Source organism: Eubalaena glacialis, chromosome 13, assembly GCF_028564815.1.
Source record: "Eubalaena glacialis isolate mEubGla1 chromosome 13, mEubGla1.1.hap2.+ XY, whole genome shotgun sequence".
Classification (NCBI taxonomy): domain Eukaryota; kingdom Metazoa; phylum Chordata; class Mammalia; order Artiodactyla; family Balaenidae; genus Eubalaena; species Eubalaena glacialis.
Genome location: NC_083728.1, coordinates 49,952,424 through 49,977,579, shown reverse-complemented (window position 1 = coordinate 49,977,579; position 25,156 = coordinate 49,952,424). Strand labels below are relative to the sequence as shown.

At 54.9% G+C, this 25,156-nt stretch overlaps 1 protein-coding gene across 3 annotated transcripts in view; it reads right to left on the bottom strand.

Annotated features, from left to right (window-relative positions):
* Window positions 1-20,880, bottom strand: part of ACSS1 (acyl-CoA synthetase short chain family member 1) — a 42,295-nt gene extending 21,415 nt beyond the window's left edge. For 2 of the 3 annotated variants that reach the window (XM_061209452.1, XM_061209453.1), the window contains exons 1-2: window positions 20,557-20,880; window positions 12,807-12,903 (exon numbers count right to left, since the gene is read on the bottom strand). In XM_061209452.1, the coding sequence (XP_061065435.1) occupies window positions 12,807-12,903; window positions 20,557-20,848 (389 nt within the window). In that variant the 5' untranslated portion in view covers window positions 20,849-20,880. The remainder of the gene's footprint in view (window positions 1-12,806; window positions 12,904-20,556) is intronic. The other variant, XM_061209454.1, reaches the window with a different exon arrangement.
* Between the last annotated feature and the right edge of the window lie 4,276 nt (window positions 20,881-25,156).

The following is a 25,156-nucleotide window of genomic DNA, read 5'->3' as shown; positions in this document are numbered from 1 at the left end:
CCTGAGGACTGATAATGTTAACAGCCCTGTTACGTCACCATCAACCAGAGAACTGTGGTGAGCTGATCACATACCCTGGGACTCCCCTCCCTCACCTTGCCTTTAAAAAGGCTTTCCTGAAACCCATCGGGGAGTCGGGTGTTTTGAGCACCAGCGGCCCTGGACTCCTTGCTTGGTGCCTGCAATAAACGCTGCACTTTCCTTCACCCCAACCCAGTGTCAGTAGATTGGCTTTACTGTGCACGGGCGAGCGGACAGACCCAAGTTTGGTTCGGGTAACACGAGTGCAGCCTGCGCTCCCCCTCGACTCCTGCCAGGCTGGCACAGTGCCTCTCCGGTAGGACCCTATCCTTTCTCCTTAAGGCTTTAGGAGGACAAAAGCGCCATTCACTGACCCCATCCACCGCGCACCTGAGCTTGTGATGAAAGAAAGAGCACCCCGACAGCCCCCAACAGCAAACTCCCCGGAGCCAGGGCCCAGAAACACACCTCCTGCGTGCAGCGAGGAGGCTAGGATAGTCTGTGACAGCACTAAAGAGGCAGCTATGGTCAGTCACACAGAAGGATAACTTAAGCCCAGCGCAGGTGCCATTTTCAACAGCGCTAAGGACTTAAGGAGTCGGTGCTGGGGAGATGGAGGCTCAAGTGCGTCAGAGGTCAGTGGTGATGAAATCCAGTCCTTTTTCTGCAGACAAAAGGCAGCATTTTGAAGTCGAGGAAGGCACAGAACCGTCCAGACAGAGAGGCCTGGGTTGCTTTCTATAGGAGCTGCACGGGCATGGGAGCTCACCTTTCTCAGCAGCCACAAGATCACCTGAGAAACAGCAGGCCCCTTCCACCTTGTTTAACTGTCACGAGTGTTAATGAGAAGCTTCACCCACTCAGGACCCTGCCAAACATTCAGTAGAGATTATCCTTACCATCAGACATCTTTGTTTGAAATTACTTTCTAGAAGTACTAAAACCAACTTATTCATTTTGATGAATTTGTAAGATGTTAAAAATTCCATTCTAGGCACCATGGGGGCGAGCAAGGCACCAGACAAAAGAAATGAGAGGGAAAGTGTCCTCCTGCAACCCAGCTCCCACTGGGGAAATGAAGGCACATGAAAGTGTGATGGGCGTTTATCATCTCAGCTTCTGGTACAATTACTGAGGCAGCAGGGAGAGCTTTCTGGAAAGGTTGGCTGTGGGGAGGAGGAGCAAGGCAGCAAAGGGGAAAGGATTCCCTTCAGGGGCAGAAGTTGCCTGGCGGTCAGAGCTGGGCAGCTGACCTATAGCCCTGGGAAGGTCTGGAGACCAAGCTGAAGTAGCCCAGGTGTTCCCTGGAGGATCGAGGGGCCTTATCATGGGCCCTGGAACTGAGTCTGCTGGGTCCCACACTCTTGCTGCTGCATCCAGAGAAGTTTCTGATAAAGAATCTGATCCGGGTGAATCTCTTAAGTTCACTCCCCTTCCCATCCTCTCTGCCAAGGCCATAAAACTCAAGGTCGAAGAGATCCTTGAAGCCTCCCTGGGGTTCCTGGCCACAGCGGTCCAGCCTCTGCTTAAACATCACGTTGCTGGGAGTCACCCCGCACAGCACTAAACAGTCTTCCTAGAATCAGGCCAAGACTTGTAGCTGTTCCACTTCCACCCCTTGGTCCCAGCTCAGCCCTTTAAAGATTGTCCAGAGAAAATCTGTCATTCAATGATAGCCCTTCAGAGTCCTGAATACCCCCCACCACTACCTCACAAAGCCTTTTCTCTGCCAGGTTCTCTCGCCCAGCCCTCCATGACGCCACTCCCATTCTCTAGAAACCCCCGGGTTACCAAACGGACCCCGGCATTCCCATGGTATCTGCCCGGGTCAGAATATGGAATGCAGACCCTTGACCCCAACTCTATATTTAACCGTGTAAATGAAGAATACATTTATTTTCTAATGCCTGACAAAGGTGGCCCAGATTCAACATGAGGTCACTAACCCACTGACCATCGCCACACACAGAACAGGACTCCAACCAGGGCTCCTCCATTATCACAGTCAGCAAATTAATTTTTCAAATCGGACTTTCCAGACTATCCATTTGTCCCTGTTTAATTCCATCTCAATTTCTACTCATCTTTCCAGTTCATCCATTATTTTTTTTTTTTTTAATTTATTTATTTATTTATTTATTTTTGGCTGTGTTGGGTCTTCGTTTCTGTGCGAGGGCTTTCTCTAGTTGCGGCAAGCGGGGGCCACTCTTCATCGCGGTGCGCGGGCCTCTCACTATCACGGCCTCTCTTGTTGCCGAGCACAGGCTCCAGACGCGCAGGCTCAGTAGTTGTGGCTCACGGGCTTTAGTTGCTCCGTGGCATGTGGGATCCTCCCAGACCAGGGCTCGAACCCGTGTCCCCTGCATTGGCAGGCAGATTCTCAACCACTGCACCACCAGGGAAGCCCCATCCATTATTTTTTTAAACTTGGATTTTTCATTTTAAGCTTTTGCTTTTCATTGGCAATCTCCTCCAGACTTAGAACACTGGAATATATGGTCAGCAAACCTAGGTCTTCAAATCACAAAAAAGTAAGTGTTATTCAAGTGATCCTGTGACCCGAGGTACTCAAAAATCATTCAAAAGCAGTTCTTGGATACTCATAACTTCTCAGACTTTCACAAACCGAAACGCTGTTTCTGTATCAAACAGATAATGCAGCCACTCAGTGACGGGTGCTCTGGGCTGTTGCTGCAGGATGCACTGGCGTCCTCCTTGCCTGCGGGATCTTTCCAAGGGACAGTGCCATGCAGCTTTCTGAGAAATGATCTCAACAAAATGAGTTAGAGTTCTATTTTCAAGTGCCAGGAGAAATATAGCATTCGTCATGCAGGTTCTGAATAAGACATCTACGTTTGTCTGTGAGTAAACTCCTCAGGGCCGTGCCTTCCATGTGGACACATGCAAATGACAGGCACAAATACACAGACTGGCCTCATATTCAGGGTGCTGAACACCAGCAAAATGCTGCCTGGCCTTGGGGGAAGGAAGGAGACCTTCTACAGCCAACTCTAAGCTTCAAGTGGGAGGAGCATTCATCCAATGCTAATTCGTAACCAACACGACATCTGCCCAAACACAGACAGAAGAAAGGCACCTCTGGCCCAGTTCAATCCAAAACAGGACACAGCTGGACAGCCCCAGGGGAAGTAAGATAAGCCGTGTGTGTTTGTGTGTGTGTGTGTGTGTGTGTGTGGTGCTGTTGTATTTAAGAAACTCATCCGGAATGCATGCCTTGCTTACTTGCTACCATTACTCTGGCTTTTGTGCTCATTAAATAAACACTGGCTAAGAGGCTACCTCCTTCTTTGTCCACCTGCCTCACTGAGTATGAGCTTTACTTTGGCAGGGATTTGTTCTTTGCCTTCCTCCCAGCGTCCAGAACCGGGTCTAGCTCAGAGAAGGTATGTGACAGATATCTGTGGAATGGAAAGGAAGAGCAGGTAAGCAAGAAAGGACGAGAGCCCTGGCGGGCGCAGGGCAACTGGAGCCCGAGCTCTAACCGTGAGCGCCGGTCCACCCCGCAAATGCCTCCCAGCCTCCTGTACCTCCTGTACCCTGGCAGAAGACATCCTGCCCCTCAGAGAGAGCGATGGGCAGGACCGCCCCACTGCTAGGCCAGCACACAGCTACTGTCCTCTGCATTTCCTTCTGCCGATAAGGGAAGGAACCCAGGGAACTGTGTCGATGTGTGCGTGGAAGGCCTGTGACAGTCACTTCTTTCCTCCAAGCCTGGTGCTGAGGGGAGGGGTCAACCCCATGGTCCAGATGCAGGACTGGACGGGATACATCTTTCTTCGGTACACTTCTCTAGACTTTGATATTCTCTTCAGCCAGCCATTTCTGGAAGATGGAGGCGGTGAGAGAAGCAAGGTCTGGCTTTCGGAAAGCGGAGCACGGCAAGGGGGTCCCCTTCTCACAGGGAGAAGCTCACCAGGCCTCAGGACCAACTCCTTCCCTCTGGCAGACTCCTCTGGCCCAGACATTACTGTAGCCACTAAATCTAATCTAACGTAATGACACGTGCTTGCTCTGCTACTTACTGCCACCGAGAGAACAGAAGCCCAGGAAATTCAGCTGAGCGGGCTCATAACCCAAGTATGAAATTCCTCTCACGTCATGATTTGATCACGTGACCGTGACCTTGAGCAAAGGTAAGCTGCAGTGAACTATAAAGCAGCTGCCACATGTCAACACAAAGACACCCAAGCTGCCATTGCCAAGGAAGGCCCCGGACACACTCAGCGTTCACAGGAAACGAGAGCTGAACTGCCACAGCTGACACGAGGCCAGCTAGTGAAATTGCGATCACTAAAGCTGCATGTTTTCTAAATTTCTTACAAAAAATAAATGTATTCTCCTTGAGGCTTTGCTACACTCTGCAGAAAGTTCTGGACTCAGAGAATTTCCCTCTCAGGAGAGTGCCTCAGTGAACGACATCTGATCAGAGATGGGGCTCCCACCCAGCTCCCCATACACCCAGGGTCTAGACTATCCCAACCATAGACTGGCCTAATAATAGGACCACTACTAAGGTGGTCTCGAGGACTCCTGTGGTCTGAATGTCTGCAGAATCCTAACCCCCAAAGATGATAAGATGATAGCATTAGGAGATGGGGCCTTGGGGGGTAATTAGGGCACGAGGGTGGAGCCCCATGATGGGATTAGTGCCCTTATAAGTGAGACACCACAGAGCTCCCTTTTTCCTTCCACCATGTGAGGACACAAAAGGAAGGCGCTGGCTGTGACCCAGGTGGAGGGCCCGACCAGCAGGTGACCGTGCTGGCACCTTGATCTTGGACTTCCAGCCTCCACAACTGTGAGAAATAAGTCTCTGTTATTTATAAGCCCCCCCACTCCCCCTGGTCAGTGGTTTTGTCATAGCAGCCCAAACAGACTTAAGACAAGACCAAATGTGAAGTCCTAGGCACATATAAAGGCATCCTATAAACAGTAGCTATAATTATGGCAGAATGGCAGAAAAATTAAATTGGTGAAAATCAGTGGTTCCTTAACAGCAGGAGGGAGAGCGAAAATGCCAGTTCGCTCTTGTGTAAATCTTAGGCAGCCGTGTCACTGGCTCAGGGTGAATGAGAGTCACCAGTGTATTCGAATGTGGTTCGAGAATCCCTCCCCTGAAGGCCCACCTGCTCCACGTGCCCTGCGGTGGTTGTTGATGGGAAGCCCTCGTTTGGGGTGGGAAGTGGGTCTGAGGATGCATCATCCACAGTCAGGGCTGCTGCCAGCTACAGATTCCAGGCACTTGGCCATGGCCTGGGGTTCCGAGAGCCTGGAGGGAAGGCAGGCCCACTGCCATGCCTGTGCACCCCGCCCATCCGCCACCTGCCGTGTCACCCCACCGCCTCCACCAGCTGCCCCGTCTTCTCCAGCCACGCTTGCCACCCACTGTGAGCACAAGGAGCCTCCTCTCCAGGCCAGCCTCAGCCACCTGCAGGCCCACGGGCTCCTGCCTCCTCAGCCTTCCCCAACCCGCTCGTGTTACTGCCCAGAGAAGCCTCCTCCTGCCCGCCCACTGCCACCACATGCACAGTTCCTTCAGTGACAGCAGGAACAGCACTGCTCTGAACCCTAGGCACATCTGTGGAGCACTCACAACAGCCCGTGGGCTGGGAGCTACCATCACGACCCCATTTTCCAGATGAGGAAACTGAGGCACAGAGGAGCTAAGTGACTTCTCAAGGCTATTCAGCTGAAAGGGTCAAGGGTCACGTCAGGATTCAAACCCAAGCCTGGCTCCAAGGGCAGCTCTCAAAACCCACAGCTTCAGAACAACTCACACCCTATTTCAGAGGTTCCCAGACCTGAGGATGTTTGCCATCTGCCAACTCCATCATTATTTATGTAACATTTTTCCTTGGATTGGTTTAAATGAGCAAGAGAAGTGTTCAAAGCCACTCACTGTGGTCTAATCGAGCCTTCCGCTAATCAGGACGGAGGAGAACTGGGGCGGGGTAGGTGCGCTTTTCTTCACGCTTCAGTGTTTGGCTCCACATTCAGAACCACCTGCCCCAGGGTCCAGCTCCCTCTCATCCTAAGTCTTTCTCTCCCACTCTTGACGCAGCCCTGGTGGAACAGAAGTGACGGCTCAGACTTGAGAAAAGGTCTGCCCTCTTCCCTGATTCACGCCTGATTTCCCTTGGACCTCGGCACTGGCCTTCAGCCTGAGTCTTGTCTCCGGAAAAGAAGTTCTTTCCTTTCCAGACTCAGAGCCCCGCTGACATTGAGGCAGCCAGTGCCAACACACGAAGAAACCCAGAGGCTTCCGCGGGCTGGTAGCCCTGGGCAAGAGCGGTCTGAGGCCCCAGTCCAAGGACAACCAGCAGGGAGAATGGGGCTGTCGGCCCAGATGGAGCAAAGGAATCCACCCTCCCAGTGGCCCAGAAACCTCGCTCCAGCTTCCCAGAGGAAGTTTAACTGGATCTGTTGATGGGAAATTGCCAGGCCTCTCACCCATCCGGATCCCCACTGTTCCCAGGTTCAGATGAGGTCCAAGACAGCCACAGGGGGTCAGGAGACAGAATGAAGGGCCAGGCAGGCCCCCCAACCTGGCCCACTGCCCCTCGTCTTGTACCCACAGTGACCCCTCCTGCTTCCAGGGCCCCGAGGTCCCCAGAGCCCCTCCAGCACGTGCACTTTCTGCTCCTCACAGCCCCGCAGTCACACCAGGACTCCACAGCCCTTAGGCCCACCTTGTTCCGCAGCCGTCCCTTGTCCCTCTTAGAGGCTGCCTGGAGCCCTCAGGCACTGACCTCTCCTCCCCAGCTGGAATTGCGGTTAACATGTGTCTGCTTGTCTTGGAGGTCCTGGAACACATGGCCCTGGTCAGTGAAGGGGTGCGATGTCTGCACACGGACCTACAGGCCTGTCACCAAGTTAGTGCCACAGGGCAGCCCGCCGTTTACACCTTCACCGCCTCCAAGATTCCACAGCACATCTCACAGATCAGACACTGCTGGGTCCAAACCCTGTTTCTGGCATTTCCAGCTGGGTGAGCCTGAGAGCCCCCTAAGCTCGCTGGGCATCAGGTCCCTCACTTTACAACCCAGGGTGACCGGGAATACAAACTAAGATCATAAGTGCCAGTGGCCCACACAGCAGGGGCTGCCCCAGCCTTAGGGTCAGGGCCAGGGTTAGGGTCCGGGGACCTGGAGGACAGCCAGCCCCTGGCTGGTTACAGGGAACCCTCCTGCGAGCGGGTCTTGGGCAGCAGATGGAAGGGTCCAGCACGGTGGGCACGGGGGGCTACATGTCAGCCGAGCATCAGGGCGGCCCTGCAGGGTCTCAGGGCTGCCTGCCAGGCTGCTCCTTCCAGGGGCCTTGATTTTCCACCTCAGCCGGAAGAGGAAGCGGCCAAGGAGGGGGCGGGGAGGGCGGGGGAGGGGCCTGGGGTGACAAGCACCCGAGCAGGCCTCCGTGCTGCCCCGGAGGGGACCCAGCGCAGCCACAGCAAGGCTGTCGGCCCCCCTCCCCCAACCAGGTCTGCAGCCGCCAGAAGCCGAACCACACAGCTGGAACAGAAGCACCTCCTTAAAGACTGGTCCCCAAGGGGCCAGCGCCCCTCCCCTCCGCAGGCTGCTGCCCCTCCACCTCCCACAATGCAGCCCCCTCCAGCATCCCCTGCACAGCAGAAGGGAGTTCACAAAAAGCAGGCATCCAGCTCCAAGGGAGGCGTTTGTTATGTGTGCTCCTCGGACTAAACATCCGCCAGAGGGTTCCCAGGAAAGGGCCCCATCAAGGAGGGTTGACTCTCTGTGGAGGTCATTCCTGCTGCAGTCCCAAGACAGGGCCATTCTAAAATGTGAAATTCCAAGAGCCTCAGCTTGCCCAAAAGAATGAGAAAGAAAAATAAGTGTCACGTATAGAAAGATTCAAAGCACTTGCCAGCTTCAAAATCTGGAGCCAAGTCTTAAAGGAAAGTTAAATGCTGGCTTAAAATCAGCTCCATCCAAGTAACCCAGAGCTCCTACCGGATTCTGGGAGCGAGCACGGGGATTCCTGACCAAGTTTTGCGATCGGAGTTACTCAGAGGTCAGCAGGGGACACTGCACACAAGCCTGGCAGCCACTAGCTTCTGGTACCTCCACAGAGGGGAGCCCACCGACAAACCCACTTACCCTGCCTGCCAGGGGCCCTGTCCTGGAGCCTCATGGTCACCGGCCCTGGTTCACCCCAAAGCACCCCACCCTCAGCCTCACTATGTCCGTTAATGATCCTCCCCCTCAGTTGCCCTAATATTTTAATAAAGGAGTTTGCTCACTGCAAACTGTGTTTAATCTGGGGGTCAGAAGCACCAGGTGCAAGGGTCGGGGGTCCGCCTTTTAGCCGACTCCAAACTCTTCTCCTGAGGTGAGGACCTCTCCCTGAAAACCCCACCCGGCCCTCCCGGCCGCAGCAACCGCAGGGCCACCCGTACCCTTCCCCTCGTCAGATCTGAAACCCTCTACTGACCTCCCTTCACCTGCCCTGACCTACAGCCAAATCAGACCCGCATCCGCCCAGACCCAGGTCTGGGCTTTCATTCCCCTGTGCTAGTCAACACCCAGCACCCAGTGGAGGAGAAAACAGGGTCAGAGAGCTGGAGATTTGCTCCAGGTCACACACAGCTGGGGACAAAGCGGGCGGGAACACAGGCCACCGCCCACCCCGCCGCCTCACTCCACAGTGGGCTGGCCGGCCCTGCCCTCGGCCTTCATCCTCGGGCCTCCCCTCCTCGGCCTCCCAGAACCCAACCCCCCAGCACTTCTTCAAAGTCTTCTCCAACGGCGTCCCAGCAACTTCCTGCTTCCTCCCGCCAGGGCCCACAGGGCCCTTCCGTGACCTTAACAAGTGGCCACGTAAAGACATCCAGGGCCCAGGGCACGAGCCAGCTTCTCAGGAGGTGCCTCCAGGCTTCAGACCTCGTGGCCCCTCTGCCCAGGGGTGCTGGTGTGGCTGTCCCAGACAGAGGGCCGCCCCAGGGGCTGGGCCCCATTCTGTATTCTCAGTGGGCCCCCCATGCTAGGGACCAGTAACGCCCAGTGCCTGGTCAGCTGGCCCAGGCAGGAGGCGTCCTCCACGCCGGCCGAGGGGCTCTGAGGCAGGCAGTGGGGAGGGGGCCTGCCGTCCGCTCTGCGCCTCTGGGCAGGGGCTCCCCTCTGTGCACGCCCCACCATAAGAAGGCCCAGCTGGAACAACTACAGAAATCACCGCCTCCAGGGCTGGACCCACAGTAGAAACTCCACTCGGCTCACGTGTGGGCACATGGGGGGTGCCAGGCCTGCTCTCCCCGCTGCAGCCCAGACGCCCAGCTCAGCTGCACAGCCTGGCCACGACCACAGCAGCGCTGCCCTCACGGCAACCCGCGTTCACAGAGGAGGGCCAGGCCAGGGCTAAAACCTGCTACAGATTAATTAAAAGGTCACATCTTAGATAAATAACAAGGGCCTACTGTAGAGCTCAGGGAACTATATTCAGTATCCTGGGATAAACCATAACAGAAAAGAATATGAAAAAGAATATATATGTGTATAACTGAATCACTCTGCTGTACAGCAGAAATTAACACAACATTGTAAATCAACTATACTTCAATAAAATAAATTTTTAAAAAACTTTTTTTTTAAAGGACTCATGTCTGGACCCCTGTTCAGAGAGCCTCACACGGGAGATCCTGGTTCAGAGCCTGGTGAATACTCTCAGGCCGCTCTCTCCTCTGTCCGAGCACAGGCACCCGCCACTGAGAGGTCCTGAGCACAGGAACACCGGGACCAGCCACAGCGTCTGCTCTGGTCCATGCCCTCTGCCCATCCCCAGCTTGGAAATCCCTGGCCCAGAGCCTGGGCTCCAGGCAGGCAATGGTCTTGAACCCCTGCACCACCTGCCTAGAGGACAGGGATTTGTGTTTGTCCACATCCCCATCGCCAAGGGCCTCTAGAATCTGTCTGCTTAAACTGAATGTGAAGGAGCATCTTGCGAAATAAGCACGTGGACGGCTGGAAAGAACTGCTCCCAGTGCTATCTGGCTGCACAGCCTCGGGGAGCCACCCAGATTATCTGTGCCTGCCTGGCCTCTGCAGCCCTGGCCTCGGAGGCCTCAGGCGGTGCCAGGGGGCCCAGGTTTGCAGGCTTGCTGGCTCGCTGGGGAGAACAGCTCCCTCAGGTCGGTTCTGAACACACCTCTGGGCAGAGGAAGGCTGGAAATCGGCTGGGCGGCCCTCTGGCCCTGGCTCCAGCCTCAGGTCACAGGCTGCCCTCTTCCCCGGGAGACACGTGCAGGCCATCCCAGGCTGATCCCAGCCAGCAGAGGTCCTGCCCCTTCGCTTCCCATCGGGGAGGGAGCACCGCGCCTGAAGGACAGACCCCAGCCCACGAGGCTGTCCTTCTCCCAGAGCCACGCAGCCGGAGCCAGCACGAGGTGCCCCACGCGCTGCAGAGCGGGCCCCCGAGGCCTCGGCCCGTCTGCCAGGGTGCGCCTGGTAATTGCCGCCAGCCAAGCAACAATTGCAGGCAGGGTGGGGCCGGGATGAGGACACTCAGCTGCCCCGGGGTTCCCAAAGCTGGTCCTGCCAGGCCTCCCCCACCCTAGGGAGGTGCAGCTGCAAATACACCCCAGTGCTCAGAACCTTGAAGAGAGCAGACAGCCCACCCCCAGGCAATGGCCCAACTTCCAGAGCAGGAGCAGGGCGGTGCCTGCAACCCGGGAGAGCGGTTCGGGAGCATCCTTGAACACCAAGAGCAGGTTGTAGACACGTGCACGTTTAGGGCGTGTGTGCGAGGGCGTGTGCAACACACGTGGACCCACATATCACTAGGGCTTGGGACAGGAGTGGGTTCACGTTACAAGCTCTCTGATGATTCTTCAAAAATGCACCTCTTCAGAAGAATTCAGCAGACTCAGGAGGGAGAGGCTCTGTGCACCTGAGGACTGAGATGGGTCCCCCAAGCTTAGGACAGACCAGGCAGGCGTGGTCCCCGGGAATCCACCTCCAGCACCCCAGCCCGGGAGAACCACATCCCCACGCAGTTTCCTTCAAGGGCTCAGCCCATGGGTCTGGAACTTGGTCTTCAGGCCGCCAAGGCCTGTGACCGTCCTGGGGCACCTTGGGTGCCACCATGTGAGACACTTGGCAGGAATGCACTTTATTTTAGTGGCAGTTTGTATGCTGGCAGGACAGCCAGCACCAAGTGTAGGCAGCTCTCCTCTGAGACAAGAGGAAGATAAACCTCACGTCAAAAACCTAACATGACCAGGAAAATGATGAATCCAAGTCCCTCAAAAACTAGCTGCAATTACAGACAACCCGTTCACACACTTCTCTTTTCCCTCAAACAGTAAATAACAACAGTCACCTGGCACTAAGACCGGCTGAAGTTTGTAAGACCATTTCTTCAGGCTGAGCTTGTTTATTTTTAGAGAGAGAATAATAAATTCTTTGCCTGTACTTATAGGTTTATACCTTGCCCGGGGCTGCTCTGCAATGGAAATGAAGTTGTACTTTGTTTTAACGAGCTGGCTGCAGTCCTGAGACTCCCGCCCAGTTACACACACACTCAGCAGGCCAGCCGAGCGGCTCTCAGAGGCCTGACGCGGCCCAACCCCAGTTCTGGGTCCCGGTCCACGGGAGGACCGGAGAAAATTAGCCCATAGCTGAACTCCCCTTACCTCCTCCACCCCCACCCATAGAGACTTAATCATAGATCAAGTCGGGCCAATAAGGGTGAAGAACAGCAGGGCAGCTTGTCCATTAGAGCAGTGCCCCCAACTCCAGTGTGCAGGGCCCGGGGGTCCCAGGCCACGATGCTGCTGATCTGTGGACCCCATGGAGTCAGGAGGATATCTGTCCAGGGGACCCAGGTCAGCGCAGTAACTGGCAGTAAAGGCTGGGAGGGACTGTGTCGGCCGAGGGGTACTGGGAGCAGGGGAGGGACAAGCAAGGCAGGGCGCACTAGGAGCCACGGCAGATTAACAAACGTCACTTTGCTCCATCCAGGAGTTCAACTGAACACAGCTTCCCCAGGCTTGGTGCACTGGATCTGTGATAAAACCTGCGTCTGAAAAACAAGCAGGAAACCAGGGGTCCGCGGGGTCAGGACCTGCTCCTCTGAACCCTCCTCCTGAGATAGCGCTGTAAAGGTAGGTTGAAGCTTGAGCAAAGGGGTTTTCCCGCAGGGATGCGGTGACAGACCAGAGACCCCTGAGCAAGGCAGTCCCGGGAGGGGGCAGGGCTTTGAGAAGGCCAGCACCTGCCCCCAGACGCCGGGTCCACTCAAACCCCCCAACACACAGGCTTGGCATACAGAATACGTGGAGAATTTATTTAAGGAGTCACAGATACAAATATCAGGTGTAGCCCCTTTCTGTTTGTTTTATTTTAGCCCCTTTTTAAAGACTCAATTTTATTTGTTGTGCCACAGTCATAAGCACACTAAGAGGGGCTGATTTTAGTTACCCCAGCGTGTACTTTATTCAGTCCATGCTCATGTCTACTTTTCCTGAGACCAGAGAACATTTCCCAAGTGGAAACATGGCCCCTGATACTCATATAACCCCCCCGCCCAGAACAGGTCACAGGCACACGGGACTGCACCAAGAGCCTGCCCTGTACCTTGAACGTTTGTCATATTTGTTTCTGAGGACCCAGTTCCTCCCAGGGGAATCTAAAAACAACAAGTATTGCCCAGGTAGGCAAGGAGGCCGGGGCTCCTCCTGTCAACAGCCCGGCAGCAGCGTTCGGTGCTGACGTCCAGCGCGACAGAGGCGCCCTCCCTCAGGGAACACATGGTACCTGTAGGTGATCCTCACTTCAGTTCCAGGCTCATCCTGCTCCCAGATCAAAGCGACGCTCTCCGGGGACTTCCGAACGTGCTGATCCAAGCAGTTGACTGCACAAAAACAGGTTCATGGACATTACACTTAGTGCCACTGGAGTCGGAAAGGGGAGAGTCAGGTTTGCAGTGGTTTGCGCTGCTCTCACTGGGGTGGACCCTTCCCTCGTCAGAGGCGGGTTTCTACTTCCTTGCAAGGAGAAGGGTGACAGAGCCCGCAGAAACGAGGTGGTCACTACACAAAGATGACCTCGCAGGTACAGGTGACCCCTGGGAATGCTCTGAAGCAGGTGCTTCACACCAGGAGTCCCAATCCCGGCCCCCACCCAGGGGACCCTGACCCGACTGGCCCTGTGGTTTTCAAGGCTCCCTGGCGGTTCTAACGTGCGCGGCCAGGGCTGAACACCGCACGCTGGGCTGTGGGAAAGAAGACTCGATGCAAACAGGGCGCCCCGAATCAGTGCGCGTGCGTGGGGTGGGCTCTCGTGTGGTGGAGGTGCGATCCAGGACAAGGGCCCACATCCCTTCTCAGGTGTCCAGCCAGCACCCTGCCCCAAGAAGTGATGCAATGATGGCAAAATGCCTTGCTCGTTTTCCGGGAGGCTCTGCTCCCCCTCCCTCCATTACCCAAGCTCAGGTCACATGACTGCCCACAAAAACAGGTCAGTTGTGCTGGTTTATCATCAACCTGAAGATCAGTAGGATCATGTTCATTGCTAACCTCTTATTCACTACCACTGGCTGGACTTCAAAGTGAGCTTGGCTCTGGCCGGTTTGTGCCAGAGCCCCTTCCAGCCAGCCCTCGTGGCCTGTTTTCATTACGCACTTCTCCATCAGCAGAGGAATAAATACCACAAACAGCTTTGGGGGCAGCAGCCACTGCCCACCTGGTCTTCAGGGTCACCCTCATGTCCAGGTACATAAATTTTTCTTTTTTTTTTCTTTTTGGGGCAGTTACTATCTTCTCCAAATCAATCTCCTCCTACATAAATGGGAGATGCACCCACTGCTGCATCTAACTCACAGGGATGGGTCAGAATCAGATGGAAGGCAATGCTGAGGTGCTACCACAGGAATACAAGGTCAACTACCACCTGATAATCACCCTGCTGCGAGTTACTACAAACATTTCCTGATGGAAAACCATTCTGACAAAAGTTATGGGAGGCCCTCCCCATAACAAACTACGTGATTCCCATAATCCTCAACAGGGTGAACTCACGTGAAAACATTTACAAACTTTAGCTTGTGTGTGTGTGTCTCTCTCTCTATGTGTGTGTGTGTGTGTGTGTGTGTGTGTGTATGTATCACATTTTCCCCTCTCAGGTTATTTTATGTCATTTACTCTTATAAATTAAAAAATTTCATTTCAACTTTCTGGCTCCTAACAAGTATATAAATTATACCTCAAAAAATTTAATAAATAAAGATAGACGTCATGGGAAAAACTGCTACTTACACAGGAAAGTTCTTTGAATTACCAGAAAAATAGAAGAGAAAAAATGCCAAAAAAATAGAAGAGAGGAAAGCAAGAAGACAAACTGAGAAGGGGCTTGGTGGCAAAACCTGGATTTACACAATAAACCCAACATCAATGTGTGTGTCAGTCTGGTCCAAAGTTTAGAAATCAAGAGTTTCCACACTAAAACCACAGATTTCTGGCTTCTCTTGAACAAGCAGCAGATGAGGCCATACCCTCGCCTGGCAGCTGAGGTGGTGACCACTCTCAGCAGGGGTGGGTCCCGTCCCCTCCCCTCACTGGCTGTGCCGAGTCTGCTGAGGGCCTTCCTGCCTCAGGGCCTTTGCACAGTTTCACCCTGCCCGGGGTACACCATCCCACCCTCACCACTCCTGCCCTTCATCTGGTACCCACCCTCTCACAAGTCCCAGCCTACACGTCCTCACTCTATTATGGAGTGCTTCTCTTCCCTTGGACCTCATGCCTCCCAAACTCTTAACTCTTCCTGTGATGTATCCAACTTGCTGCCCCTCTGTGGGCAGGGGCTGGATGCCCTGTTCCTGTTTGGACACCTGCAGCCTGACCCAGGGCTCAGAGCAGAGGAAGCACCTAAGCTCTGGATGACGGATGGACCTCCCAAGTCCCTGAGCTGGAGGGCAATGTGGGGTCCAAATGACACCAGGTTGGCCCCATGCCCAGGGGAGGGAACAGACCTCTTCTCGTCTTCATGGCTTAGTCCCTCAAGAAGTTTTCTTTTTGGTCTAAATTAGGGCTTCTAAATTCCCCAGGATCCTCAGAGGACTTATGAGCATGTAGCGAGGCCCCACCCTAAGTCTCTGACTGAGCAGGCCGGGGTGGGCCTAAGCATTTCACTTCTACCAAGATCTGACATGATGCTCTGGTCCAGGACCACGCTCACACAGGCGGACGTATGCACACGTGCACTGACGTCTACCTGGTATGTATATTCCCGATTCCGGGGGGGCTTTCTTTTTCCAATGGGGACAGGAGTACTTAAAGACCCTTGCGAGCTCTGTAAGACATCTGGCCACGCCCCCACTGGATGGCAGCCTGGGGTCATGGTTAAAATCATGCTCTAGAGCCAGGCCGCTGTCCAACCACTCGCTAACCGCTAACTGCAGACTCGCTTGTTTATCTCTAAATAGCACCGCTAAATCTCACTCTCCTAATCCATGGTGGTAGTGATGGTTCCGGACTCTAGGAGTCACAGTAGTAATTAGATGCCACTGGAGTTTTCCTGCCATGGGGTCAGATGGTGTGGCTGTGTCCCCAAGGGAAACACAGTTCACAACTGCCATGGACAACACTCAGATGACACAGCGCCCAGAGAAAAGCACAGTGCAGGGTCTGGGGCAATGTGGCTCTACAACGCCATGTGTATGTTGGCTCTTAACACGTATGCATGGTTTCCGCTATTGACTCAACAGCAGAGAGAAAAACAAAAGAGGAAGGAGGAAGGGAAGGAAACTCTTACATCCCCCATTTTAAAAAAAGTCTCCACCCAAAGAACTGGGCAGTGGGACAAGGAAATTTCCTTTCCAAGTATTTCCAAGAAGAGTTGGGCAAGAAGAGAGTGCAATTTAAGGATTGGCTCAAACCCGACCTCTTATTTCAAGCCTTTTCCAAATTTCCCAGCACACAATGATCTCTCCCTCCCACCACACCATTCAGCGCTCACTCATCTTCCCAGCTCTGCTAAACCCTCCCCCATCTGGGTCAGAACATCCCTGCGGGCAGAGACCACGTCCCTAAGATTCCTTCAACACGGGAGGGGGGCAGGGGATGGTGGAACACACTTCCTAATTCTCCCCTTAGCAGCTGTAAAAACCTTGAGAACGTTCCCCAGTGTGGATCTGCTCCTTTACTGATCTGTGGTCCGTCTCATTAGAATGCAGGCTCCGAGGCACTGGGGCATTTTCTGCACGATTCACCACCAAACATGAGTTGGAGCCTTTATTTCCACATCTGTACAAGGGGGCCACCAGACACTTCATGTTGGTGTCACAAGGATGATGTGAGATGAAGCATCATCTCATTCCCCTAAGGGCAGGTCTGCACCCGGGCCTGGCACGGCTCTGCAAGCAGGTAAGCTGATGTGTGTGGTGGGTTTGGGTTTGTTTTTAAGAAAAGGTGACGAGAGGGTCATCACTTCCATCATAAACATGTACACACAAAGGCAGGCGTTTTCATTCAATGAACTCTTGCTGGTTGTTTAAATGCATCCCTGCCCCTCCCCACTTTACAGAAATTCAATTTTAATCCAAAGAGATAAGGGAGTTAATATTCACAAAAGAATTCACAATAGGTTTTCTTTAAATAGAAAACCTCCTTGGTACAATTTGAGGTATTACATCAGTCACAAAAATTGTATTTGCCAACTTTCCAGAAGCATCTGCTATTTAAAGCAAGTCGCGTCTCTAACAACTGGGGAGGATTCAGACTTTTCTGAGGGACGCTCCTTCTGAGACCTGAGGTCATGTGTCCACTTAGAGTTCCTTGAAGGACCTGAGAGAGCTACTTCAGTCGCTGGAAGGAAATGCAACCCAGGAGGCAGGCTCTTGCCATCTCAGTGTGTCTGCCATCTGAATTATTCGAGGCACGTCATGAACAGGAGAGAGCTACAGCAAAATGGTTTCCACTGCTGCAAGGAATGTTCCCAAAAGCGTCCAAGGAATCTCTGTGTTCAATGCTTAGTTAACAACAGTGTCTCTATACCCGAGCTTGAAAGTAAGAATAAACACACTTGTTTTTTAAACTCAGACTCAAAGGAGAGTTTAGTTTTGTGTTTTGAAAGCAATGCGTCACTACCCTCCAGTTCTGCACTTGCAACTTCCTGACATCTCGGAGTTTATACCCAAGGAGCAAAGACGTCTGTTGAGCCCTACAAGGGAAAGAGCCAAACTTCAAAAGCTGGAAAGAATCCTTTTCAGAATGTGGCACTGCAGGGGGTGCTGGCTTTACCTCCCCCACCCAGGGCCTCTGACACCACGACCTACCCACTCCTACAACAATGGCTTGGCTCTCCCAGGATCCAAGACGGGCTTTCAGAGCCACGTCAGCCACCTGTGTGCCCTCCCCAGCCACCTGTGTGCCCTCCCCAGCCTGCTTCCTGGAACAGGCTGATCAGGTGGAAACCCCCATGGTCCCGTTCAGAGGAAGCACAGCAGGCTCAGCAGCACTGATGAACACCAGGTTCAAGGTCACAGCCTCCTCCCAGGATTCATTAATAAATAACAAAGGCCAGTGATTGGGTGCAAGCAATGTTCTAAAGACAGTGCAGAGTGCTATAGAAGTGTTTTCTCATTCAATGGTAACAGCAGCCCCAGGTATCCCCAGGTCACCTGACGCTGGTCAGAAGCCTAGCAGCCTCTGCCTTGGTCTCTGGGACCTCTGGCCGCCAACGACCCTGGGCCTAGTCACCACCCTGTGAGAAGCCCCTTGTAGGTGCTTTGGGCCACAGCTCCAGCTGAGCCCAGCCTGCAGTTCAGGCCCCAGACTTGGGAGTGAGCAGCACGTAGATGACTAGAGTCACGTAGATGACGGGGAGCAGAGGCAAGCCACTGCCGGCCCTGTCCAAAGTCCTGACCTATGGAATCCGTGAGACTAATAAAATGGCAACGATAGGAACTGGAACAGAATTCAGTTACGCACTATTCTCATGTTACAGAAGAGGAGACGCATGAAAGAACAGTTAGGGGAGAGAGGGAGGGATAAATTGGGAGATTGGGATTGACTTATACATGCTACTATATATAAAATAGATAATAAGAACCTACTGTATAGTGCAGGGAACTCTACTCAACACTCTGTAATGACCTATATGGGAATAGAATCTAAAAAAGAGTGGATATATGTATATGTATAACTGACTCACTTTGCTGTACAGCAGAAGCTAACACAACATTATAAATCAACTATACTCCAATAAAAAAATTAACTAAAAAAAAATAAAGCACTTGGCAAGACTTTAAAAAAAAAAAGAACAGTCGGGGAAAACAAGGATTCAAACCCAGGTGTGACTCCAAAGACACACCTGGAACGACTCAACTGTACAGAACCACCCACAGACTCTTGTTTGTTTAACAGAGTCGTCTCCAGAACACTCATCCCAATTCTGCCCACTTTAGCAGGTTGGACATAGGTCAGTGGTTCTCAACCTCAAGTGTGTATCAGGAGCACCTGGAGGACCCACCCCTGGGTTTCTGGTTCTGGCCACCTAGGATGGGACCTGAGAACTTGTATTTCTAAAAAGTTTGCAGGTCGTGCTGATGCTACTGGTCCAGGGACCACACTTTGAGAACTGTACGTACAGACCTTCCTGAAGGGGTAAAGGGAGTTTCAAGCGATGCTCCTTTGGAACAAGCCATCATCACACGATCATCACACAGACAGATCATGCCAAAACGCCTCACCCAGCCCACAACTTTCTAGTGGCTCCCAGGGCAGCCATGGCTTGGCCTGGTCCTTTTTCATACCATCACCTCTGTGATTTGCAGACACCGGCGAACAGCAGAGATATTCCTGACAGATGAGTGGGTTGCATACACATTTGAGGTGAGAATGCGGCTGAAAAGCTGTTTTTCTACCAGGCAGTTTTCTGAAGTTCAGTTTCTGGCTAAGGTAACCATAAAGGAGAAATAAGTGAAGAAAAAGGGGCAGAAGAGTTGCTTGCTGCTGCACCCTGACCCTGACCTTGACCCTGACCAAGTGAGGCTCAGGAGGCCCTTGCTGCCTGTCCCATTATGTCTGTCGTTACCCACCCCCCGCCACCCCACCCCACCCCCGTCTTATCTGAGACTGAAAGGCGGCACATGTTCAGAGCCAACCTTGAATGTCCCGGCAGTCTCAGGCCTCCCAAGTCCAAGGCAGCTTCCAAAGGAGCTGCAACCTTCTGCACCGTCCCTCTGCACTCGGCTCTCCCCCATCCAGGGCGCATTCCGCCAACCCTGCAAACCTAAGGGTTTGGTTTTTTCCCAATAGTTCAAGGACACTTGCTGCTGACTCAAGTTTAGAGAAAACACTTCTCTACTGAGTCATTTTTATTAAACCAGCAAAGCAATATACCATATGAAAAAAAATCTGGTCTGAAGTTCCCTTAAGTTTCTTTGTTTGAAAAATAACTGCAAGATACCACCTATAATTCTATGACTATTTCTGAATTTCACAGGTTGAAATCACTACTACTTATTGGTCACCAATAAGTGCTGGGCCCGTTCCATCACTCTATGTGCCTTGGCCTCACAACCAGCCCCTCAGGTGGGCATTACTGCCTCCGGTCTACACAGGAGGAGACTGCGGCTCAGAGGGACAGAAAAAATGGGCCAGTAAATGGTGGCGCCTGGGAGATTCAGACCCCACCGCCCAGTTCAGGCCTTGGCCACCAAGACCTACAGATCCTTTCCTTAAACACCCCCTAGACCCCACCTATCCCCAGTTACCCCCTTCCTCCTTGACAGGCAGCCCCTCTGACCGCCCCACCTGGCTGCCCACACCCCAGGCCTAGCCTGCTGGGCCCCCCCTCACTTCCTGGGCCTTCTCCGCTTGCTGGGCAGGGCGTGGGTGCAGTGCACCCTTCCCCACCCCACCCCCATCCCAAATCTTGACAAAACAGTAGTGGATCCAATCTCAGCAGAGACCAGACGACTGACTGGCGGTGGAGCTGGTTTCTGGGATCTCAATCGCACCAGGTCTAAAGCCAGCCCCGTGGGTCTTGGGGGCGGGGGTGAAACTGAGAACTGGGAGGCCCCACCATTGCCTCCTTCCCGCCCGCGGGCTGACTCCCGCTGCCGGCCGGGCTTCCTCCTCCCCGCCACCCGCCACGGCTCGATTTGTTTACATGAGCAGGGCTGCTCCCCAGGCGGGTCGTCGGCCGGCACCCGGCGGTGACATCGGCCAGAAGCTTTTCGGTTCTGTCTCCGGCGCCGGGGCGAGAGCAGGGAGTCCTGCTCCGGGCGCCCCTCGCCGCCTCCACCGCGGCCCGGCGCGCTCGCCGTGCGGGGCGGTGGGGGCCCCAGTTAAACTTGGGGGACGCCGGGCGCCCGAGCCGGGACTGGGGAGTCGGGCCGGGCCGGGAGTCCCCGGGGCTAGTGTTTGGGGGCGGGGTGACTGCGCAGCTCGCCGGGGGCGAGTCCCGAACTCTGAGGAGGGAGCATGTGGGGCCGCCGCCGGCTGGGCTCGGGGTCCCCTCGAGCCGCATGAGCTGGGGCGCCCCGGCCCCCAGGCCCACTCACCGGACACGTTTAACTGGCCTCCCAGGAACCAGCCGATCCTGCCGCTGCGGAAGTCGCAGTCGCTCACAGTATGGAACGGGGTGTCCCACACGAGCACATCCCGCGCCAGCGGCCCCCAGAAGGCGGCCGGCTCGCTGGCGGCCAGCGCGAGCCGCTCCCGGTACGAGCCGGCCGGCGCGGCAGGGACGGAGGCGCTGCCCCAGAGCCGGGGGGCCGCCAGGCCCCGCTCGCCCACCCCGCGAAGGCCGCCCAGGAGCCGTACGACACCGCGGCCCAAGCAGCGCGCCGCCATCGCGCCTCAGAGCCCCGCGCGGCTGTGGCAACCCTGCCCTCGCGTGCCCGCGCCCCGCCCGTACCCGCCCCGCCCCGCCCGTACCCGCCCCGCCCCGCCCCGCCCTCCGGCCAACGCCCAGCCCCGGCCCCACCCTCTGGCCAACGCCTCGGCCAGGTCCCGCCCCCCGACCCCGCCCCCCGGCCAACCCCCGGCCCTGCCGGTCCCAGTCCGAAGATTCTACCCCCGCCCCAACTCGTCCCACCTCGCCTCTCTTCTCCCACCCTAGAGCGGGGCCGGGAAGGGAGGGGGAGTAGCTGGGGAAGGGGGTCCCAGGGCGGGCTGCCGGGGTTTCAGTTGGTGCGTCCTCAAGCTCCGACGGCTGTGCCGCGCGGGGACCCGCAGATACGCGCGCCGCGGACGCAGGCTCTCCCGGGCGCCCGGAACTGTCTGGCGTGGGAGGGAGCCGGCTCGGCCTCAGGAGACCGGCGGAGCGAGGCCCTTAGGTGGGTCCGAGGACCACCAGTTAGGTCAGTTCAACATCTCAGAGGCTGAAGGCAAAGTATTCATCCTTTTGGGCGCCCTTGCGAGTGAACCCTCTAGCGGCCTGGTCGGCCTGTACCCGTCCCCCGCCCCCCGCCAAGATGCACACACGCATAAGCAGCCCCTGTGGGCTGTGGGCTGTGGGCTGGTCAGGGGTCCTCGGCGCAGGAGGCTGTGGGGACCTGGGGCGGTGGTCTGGGGTCCGGTGCTTTCATGTGGCCGAGAAGTAAACGCTCCACTAACCGTAGCTGATTTGGAACCCTGGGGAGTTTTCGCTCATTGCTCCAGCATCTGTGGCCTGGGTTCAAAACCCGGCGTTTCTAGCTCTGTGACCTCGGGCGAGTTCCTTAACGTCTCTGTGCCTACACCACCTCCACTACTGAGCTCCCTGGGTGCCCCTTCCAGGTTGCATGTTTCAGACACCAACTCATTTATTCTTATGCAGCCCTGGGGAGGGGGAAACAGGAGTGATACCTCCCTCCCTGGGCTGCACCCAGGAAGCCCAGTAGTGGAGGTGGTGGTCTTGTTGTCAAGCCACGAAAGATAGAAGGGAACCCACAGAAACTTGTCTCAACCAGACTCTTAAATGTTACAGCACCCACGAACTAAATACATAATAAATAAGGTAAACAGAAGGAAAAGGGTAGTTTTGAAAACTGGTTGGTTGAGTTCTTTGGGCTTAGGAAACATCCCCTTCTATTAGCTGTAAGAGGAACTTCTGCTGTCAGTCAGCCCCGGGTGTGTGTGTGTGTGTGTGTGTGTTTGTGTGTGTGTGTGCGCGTGCGCGTGCGCGCGCGCACGTGCTTGCACGTGGTGCCTGCTTTTTAAGGCTGGGGAACCAGTAATAACAGCTAGCACTAGACATGGGCCCTGCTCTGTGCCAAGTGCTTGACCTGCATTTTTCACTTAATTTAAAAATTATCTAACGCTATCAAGTCCCGCCCACTCTCAACTCCTGAGTGGAACAAATGAGGGCACTGAGCCCTAAGATATAAGCACATGGTGGGCAGAACCCTACTCCCACCTCAATTTCTGCTTCACCACTTGGCCTGAATCACCTTTTTAATAGAATAAATAAAATTGAAATAGGGAAAGACCATAACTGTGGTCGGGGGCCCCCAAAGATGACCATCAACTTCACCCCCTTGTGTAAGTGAGAAGCTCCCCCTTAAGTGGGCAAACAGTGCTGCTCTGACTGTCCCAGTCCAGGCCCTGCAAGGCCACAGCTGCAGCCCCTGCTCTCCTGCAACCCAGCTGCCATACTGTTAAGCTCTAGCCTTCTGGAGGAAGAGACGCCATGGAGAGAATGTTACTACAAGTACATGTGCCTGATGCACGGTAAGGCCAAACAATACCGAAACATTGGAGTTTGGAGCAGAGAAACATTTATTGCAGGGCCATGCAAGGAGACAAGTGGCTCATGCCTTAAAAACCCTGAACTCCCCAAAAGCTTTCAGCAAAGCCCTTTTATAGGAAAGGTGAGGGAGGGGCGTGGTTAGTTGTTGCAGACTTCTTGGTGTCAGATCCTTTGTTCTTGAGGTTAGGTCGTGGCCAGGTGACAATGTTCCTGTAAAACCTCCACCAAAACAATTGTTATTCTCTGTTCTGACAAGAAAGGGAAGGGAAGGCATTTAGTTCTGTCTCCATGCCTCCTTGCAGCTTTTAACACTTAACAAATCCCATAAGCAAAGCAACATCATTACCCTTCATTTTACTTGTTAAAGGTCCCAAGGCTCGACTTTCACCCTCCAAGGCTAAAAGGAGGGCGTCCATGCGCCGTCTGGTTACCTTACCCGGGAGCATTCGTCCAGCACCCAGTCTGGCTCCTCCTGCCAGTGCCCAGGCCCGACTGAAGAGGGAGATCTCAGCTGGCAGCACCCTCATTGCCAAGTGCCCACACCCTGCCCAGCCGTCATCACTGAGGGAGCCAGGTGCCCAGGACCCAGCTGGCCCTCAGGTCACCCAAAGTGGGGCCAGGTCCCTCAGACTGTGACCAATGGAGACCGCCGCCACCATCAGGTCGCGGAGGTGGGGATGGGGGAGAGGTTCGTTCTGCTTCAAGGCCTGGGCCTGGCCAGTGGGCAGCTGGGGCCAGGGCTCTGGAGCTCCATGGGACACAGCCCCCAGCCTGTCCCCGGGCCCCCCAGGGCAGATGGACGCAATCTGCCTCTCACTGCACTCTCTGCTGCCAGGACCCCCGCCAGCTGACTGTAACCGCCACATAAAGGCGGCTCACCCGCCCCACCCCTATTACAAGAACAGTGGGCAATGTACATGGAACTGACTCTAAAGAAGGAAGTACACAGGGACCTCACAGCCACGGCCCCTCCCACTTCTCTGCATGGACACTTGCTGTGGCAGCAGGCCAGGGGCGATCACCAGACACAGGAGGTCCCTCTGAGGGCCGAGCTCTGGGAACTGTGAGCCGTGGCCACCGCCACCCGTGGATCAAGCCCTGGCTTCCTCCTCCGTCCGCCTCGAGGAAGCCGGGTGGACAGAGGGCGCTGTCAGGGAGCCAGGACAAGCGCACCAGACCCTCGCGCTGCCCCCAGCCCACCGTGCAGTAAGTGCCTCGGTGTTGTCATGTGCGAGATGAATGGGTGGGAGCCAGACCCTGAATCCTTCGGCTCTCAAACGCCAGGTGCTGTGTTCATCCCAATGAGGATATGCCGGACAGAGTATCTGGCTTTTACTGTTTCCGTAAAATCATAGCTTCTAAGGCATGGGGGCTGCACAGGCGTATTTAAGGGCTGATGAGCTTAAATCTCATGCCCTCCCCGCCCCTTCCCTTGTCTTTCTTTGGCTCCCAACTAGTAGACTGCCCCCTCCCAGCCAGAGGGCTGCTGTTCCCCTCGGTCGGCAGCTACTGTTTCTCCTCCCACTTCAGGGCTCCAGCAGTGAAGTCACCATGCCTCCCTCCCTTTACCCCCGAACCCCAGCTCACTTCCTGCGGTCTCCTGTTGAAGCCGCTCCCCCTAGAACCAACTGTATCCTGGACTCAAGTGCAACCAGGGATAAACAGATTTTGGTCCAACAGCTTCTGAGAATGGCAGCAGTTCTGGCTGGGAACGTTTGTATTTTGACACGCATAAAATTAAAAATTGAGGGGCTGGGCAACTAGGGAAGGTGCTCTCGGCTGAGTCTCGGAGTTTCCTTTGAGACCGAACCGCGAGCAGCGGGCAGGTAGAGGGGGAGGATGCTTCTACTGCCAAGGGCAAGGGGGCAGGACGGCCAAGGGCAACACTGCTCAGAAGAGCCAGCTCCCACACCAAGACCTCATCCTGAACAGCCCGTGGGTTTCCCACACACGCCAGAAAGCCCCCGTGGCCACTTGTCCTCGTGGTTCATCCTGCAGGTCCATCGTCCGGCAGAGGCCTGTGCAGTCCCCTCACTCTGAACCCAAGGTACCGATGCTCAGCGGTGGCTGCCTTGTCCCCTTCATGGTCTCAGGCCAGTGGAAATCCCTGCTCAGACGCTCGTTTGGCAGTGATCAGAGGAGGATGAGAGGTACGGAGTGAAACCAGGGAGCAGCTTCTGGGCTGGTCTTAGAGATCGGTCTCTTTTTCTGCCTGAGAAAGCAGAGGCAGCTGAAAACACGTCACCATCCCTACCCGGGGCCTCAGGAATGTCTTTGGGGCTCCCCAGCCTCTCAGCTCAATCCACCCAAATGTGAGGGTTTATGATACGAGCACGACCTTGAGACAAAGGCCACGACAGGGAAGGGTCAGCCAGCAAACATGTGCTGACCGCCTGGGGTGGACACCGCTTCCTCTGGGGCCAGCCCCT